The sequence below is a fragment of the Etheostoma cragini genome, unplaced genomic scaffold (assembly GCF_013103735.1).
Source record: "Etheostoma cragini isolate CJK2018 unplaced genomic scaffold, CSU_Ecrag_1.0 ScbMSFa_1269, whole genome shotgun sequence".
NCBI lineage: Eukaryota > Metazoa > Chordata > Actinopteri > Perciformes > Percidae > Etheostoma > Etheostoma cragini.
The window spans coordinates 1-4,036 of NW_023265306.1; the positions used below are offsets into that span (position 1 = coordinate 1).

The 4,036-nt window shown below is 52.2% G+C and overlaps 1 protein-coding gene across 1 annotated transcript; it reads left to right on the plus strand.

Moving 5' to 3' along the window:
* Nucleotides 1–6: 6 nt before the first annotated feature.
* LOC117939843 (snRNA-activating protein complex subunit 4-like) lies at nucleotides 7–3,326 on the plus strand. Its single transcript, XM_034865274.1, has 4 exons — nucleotides 7–407; nucleotides 629–1,463; nucleotides 2,022–2,278; nucleotides 3,121–3,326. The coding sequence occupies exons 2-4, from the start codon at nucleotides 767–769 to the stop codon at nucleotides 3,214–3,216; spliced, it is 1,050 nt and encodes a 349-aa protein (XP_034721165.1). The 5' UTR covers nucleotides 7–407; nucleotides 629–766; the 3' UTR covers nucleotides 3,217–3,326.
* Nucleotides 3,327–4,036: the final 710 nt, after the last annotated feature.

Here is a 4,036-nt window from a genome sequence, read left to right on the forward strand (position 1 = left end):
CAGACGTCCCGGTTCCTTCCCAAACAGTCGTCCCTGTTCCTTCCCAGACAGTCGTCCCCGTTCCTTCCCAATCAGTCGTCCCAGTTCCTTCCCAGACAGTCAATCCTTCCCAGACAGTCGTCCCGGTTCCTTTAGCACCGCCTGCTTCCTCCACTTTAAGCCTACTTCCTTCTTTCCATAAAGATCATGACTACACCTTTATTAAGCTCGGACCTACTCCGAGTCAACGTGGCTCAAAGTCAATTCAACCGAGCACCGAGTCCTGCTCCAGCAAGCCTCCCCTGGGGGTGGAGGAGCGGCCTTGCGTGACAAGCAGTCAAGATGACCAATGTGGGAGCCAGAAAGGAAAGAGAACCCGGAAGCCGACTAAGAGGGCCAAAGACCTCCAGGAAGCCACTGAGGCAACGGTAAGGAGAGTGTCTCTGTCACAGCCAGGTGTTTTTAACACTGGGTGTAACGAAGGTAAACCGTGAACAGCAGGGTTGGGTGTCGATGTGTTGTCATTCGGTGTCTTAACCGCATCTACCGAACCACAAGTCATATTTTGTTTCCTCATTATTATAATGTAGAACAGACGCTGGCGGCTGACATTGCCTCAGTCTGACTCCACCCAATGTTTTGTTTCCAGGTTGAAGCCAAGAAGAAGAGAACTTCTACGCCTCCTCGGGAGAAGCGCCCTCGTAAATCTCGCGCCAAAAAGAAAGTTTGTGTGAAGAAGGCGCCGGGGACTCAACCCCGCGGCTTCCATTTACTTCCCAGTCAGTCGATGTGGGTGATGACTCCCGGGGGTCTGGTCCAGCTGAAAGAAGGCACCCTGCCACCAAACGCTCGCCTCCTAGCTTCACCCGGGAATGTTTTGAATCATCCGGTCACGCCCGCTCTGCGATTCACCGCCGGCAGCCCGCAATTCACCACACCCCAAACCATAGCTGCTGTATCTGTCCCCGTAAACCGCCCCTTTATGAATCAGCCACGCCTTATTCCTGCCCCGCCTACCTCCGCCTTCAGGCCCATCCCACCAGCCTTCATCCGGCAACCTGTCTCAAACCCCCGTCTCCCCCCTCCTCCCCCTAAAGTCTTCCTGCCATATAAGGGCACAGTGACACCGGACCCGACAGCGCCCCCTCCCCTCAGACGGGAGGCGCTGCAGTTCGACCCCTCCTTGATGTTCCTTGAGCCCCAGGATGCGGTGCAGGATTGGCTGAGCGGTCAAGGAGGCGTGGTGGTACCTGGATTGAGCGTGTCTCTTCCCTACCTGCCGCCTTTCGTCAGCAGTCTGAGCACGCTCAGTGCGCTGCTTCGGGCCAAGAAGTCTCTGACCATGTCAGTCCTGAAGCTGCTGAGACGGGGCCCCCAACCCCAACGGCCACACAAACCAGGCAGCCGCCCCGAGGGGACAACCACTCCGTCTCCAGACCTGCCGGACTCCACCTCTGATCTCCGACCAGCCGGGGACCCTCCAGGTAACACACCTGATATCACAATATAATATCACAATATAATATCACATTATACTAATACAACACCAGTTCTCATTGCGGATTAAAAGCCGAGGAATAAAACTGTGTTGAAGTCGTTTTATGGAGAAATCAATCCAGTTCTAGTCATCCAACCAAACGTAACACTAACTTATTAACTTTGGTTTTAGTTATTTTTGGAATTCATGGTCAATAAACCTCATTTATAGGAAATTATACCTAATGTTTGAGTTAGAAAAGCAGAAATTAGGAATTATTGTGAAATGTGAAGTTTTCTTTGTCGGCCTGCAGCAGCGTTCGCCCCCCCGCAGGAGGGCGAGGAGGCAATGGAGGAGGCAATGGAGGAGGCAGCGGAGGAGGCAGCGGAGGAGGCAATGGAGGAGGCAGCGGCGTCCGCCCCCCCGCAGGAGGGCAAGGAGACGGCGGAGGAGGCGGTGGAGGAGGCGGCAGAGGAGGCGGCAGAGGAGGCGGCGGAGGAGGCAGCGGAGGAGGCAGCGGCGTCCGCCCCCCCGCAGGAGGGCAAGGAGACGGCGGAGGAGGCAGCGGCGTCCGCCCCCCCGCAGGAGGGCGAGGAGGCGGAGGTGGTGGTGGCGGTGGCGCGGCGGCTGGTGGCGGAGCGGTTCTCCAGTAACCCGGCTTACCAGCTGCTAAAGGCCCGCTTCCTGTCTTGCTTCACTGTCCCTGCCCTCCTGGCTACCGTGCAGCCAATCAGAGACAAGACAGCAGGCGAGGAGGAGGAAGAGGAGGACGAGGTGGACATGAAGACGCTGAAAGAGAGAGGAAGACCGAGGAGAGCAGAGGCAAGTCCAGCAGGTCCTTAACCCTCGTGTTGTCTTCCCGTCAAAAAAAATGAAAATCAACACAGTTGATGCTTTTTCAGCCTCATGTTTTCTCATGTTGACCTCATGTTGTTCTCTTGTTGTCTTCTGGTTGTCCTCATGTTGTCTTCATGTTGTCCTCTTGTTGTCCTCATGTTGTCCCATGTTGTTCTCTTGTTGTCCCCATGTTGTCCCATGTTGTCCTCTTGTTGTTCTCTTGTTGTCTTCTGGTTGTCCTCATGTTGTCTTCATGTTGTCTTCATGTTGTGCTTTTGTTGTCTTCATGTTGTCTTCATGTTGTCCTTTCGTTGTCTTCATGTTGTCTTCTTGTTGTCTTCATGTTGTCCTTTTGTTGTCTTCATGTTGTCTTCTTGTTGTCCTCTTGTTGTCCTCATGTTGTCCCATGTTGTTCTCTTGTTGTCCCCATGTTGTCCCATGTTGTCCTCTTGTTGTCTTCTGGTTGTCCTCATGTTGTCCTCATGTTGTCTTCATGTTGTCCTTTTGTTGTCTTCATGTTGTCTTCATGTTGTCCTCTTGTTGTCTTCATGTTGTCCTCCTATTGTCCTCTTGTTGTCCTCATGTTGTTAATCTGCAGATCTAGTTCCAGTTCCTATTTTCTTGAAGGTTTTGATTTAGTTTGAGTTGACTAAGTATTTGTCACTACTTCTTGTAGTTTACTATCTGAACCCTGAATCAGACTCTTCTGGTGTCACATCTAAGGCCCGCGGGTTAATCCGGGCCCTCGCAGATCAGTTTGGGTCCCTGCTAGATTTTGTCCTCTGGACGTTGCTTCATGTCTTTGAGACTCTTTATTTCATCTGCAGAGATCTCTGCTGCTGTGTGATTGGTCCGGAGCCTCAGCCAATCACTTCTCAGGAATCAAGGACCACACGCCGGACCAGACGCTCTCCGTCCAATGAGGGCCCAGTTAGAGGTCCCCGTTGGACGTCCTTGTTGGACGTCCTCGTTAGAGGTCCCCCGTTAGACGTCCTCGTTAGAGGTCCTCGTTAGACGAGTTCAGGCCGCTGATCTGTTTTTGTTCCAGAGGTTAACGCTGCATTGCCAACGTGTTTAATAACGATTCATTCCCCCTCTCATTCCCCCTTGCTCATTCCCCCCGCTCATTCCCCCTCTCATTCCCCCTCTCATCCCCCCTTGCTCATTCCCCCTCTCATTCCCCCTTGCTCATTCCCCCCGCTCATTCCCCCTCTCATCCCCCCTTGCTCATTCCCCCTCTCATTCCACCTTGCTCATTCCCCCTCTCATTCCCCCTCTCATTCCCCCTGCTCTGTTGTCTCCCCCTCTCATTCCCCCTGCTCTGTTGTCTCCCCCTCTCATTCCCCCTCTCATTCCCCCTGCTCTGTTGTCTCCCCCTCTCATTCCCCCTCTCATTCCCCCTGCTCTGTTGTCTCCCCCTCTCATTCCCCCTCTCATTCCCCCTGCTCTGTTGTCTGAGTGTGACAGAGACGAAGGAATGAACTTGTCTGAGCTTTGTGGTGCGTTCAAAACCTCAGGAAATATTACGTTGTCTCTGATTCTGCTTCTGTAAAGAAAAGCTTCTGAAATTATGAGCAGATTATTTTCTAATAAAGAGTTTATGAGAATATTTCCTGTTTGATAGTACACACTGAGGTATTACACACTGAGGTATTACACACTGAGGTATTACACACTGAGGTATTACATACTGAGGTATTATTGAGGTATTACACATTGAGGTATTATTGAGGTATTACACAT

Bases quoted from the DNA above. Each gene is read 5' to 3' on its own strand.
- LOC117939843 (XM_034865274.1), top strand. From the start codon at position 767: ATGTGGGTGATGACTCCCGGGGGTCTGGTCCAGCTGAAAGAAGGCACC. The intron at 1,464-2,021 runs GTAACACACCTG...CGGAGGAGGCAG, and splicing joins ACCAGCCGGGGACCCTCCAG to CGGCGTCCGCCCCCCCGCAG. The intron at 2,279-3,120 runs GCAAGTCCAGCA...TTTCATCTGCAG, and splicing joins GAAGACCGAGGAGAGCAGAG to AGATCTCTGCTGCTGTGTGA.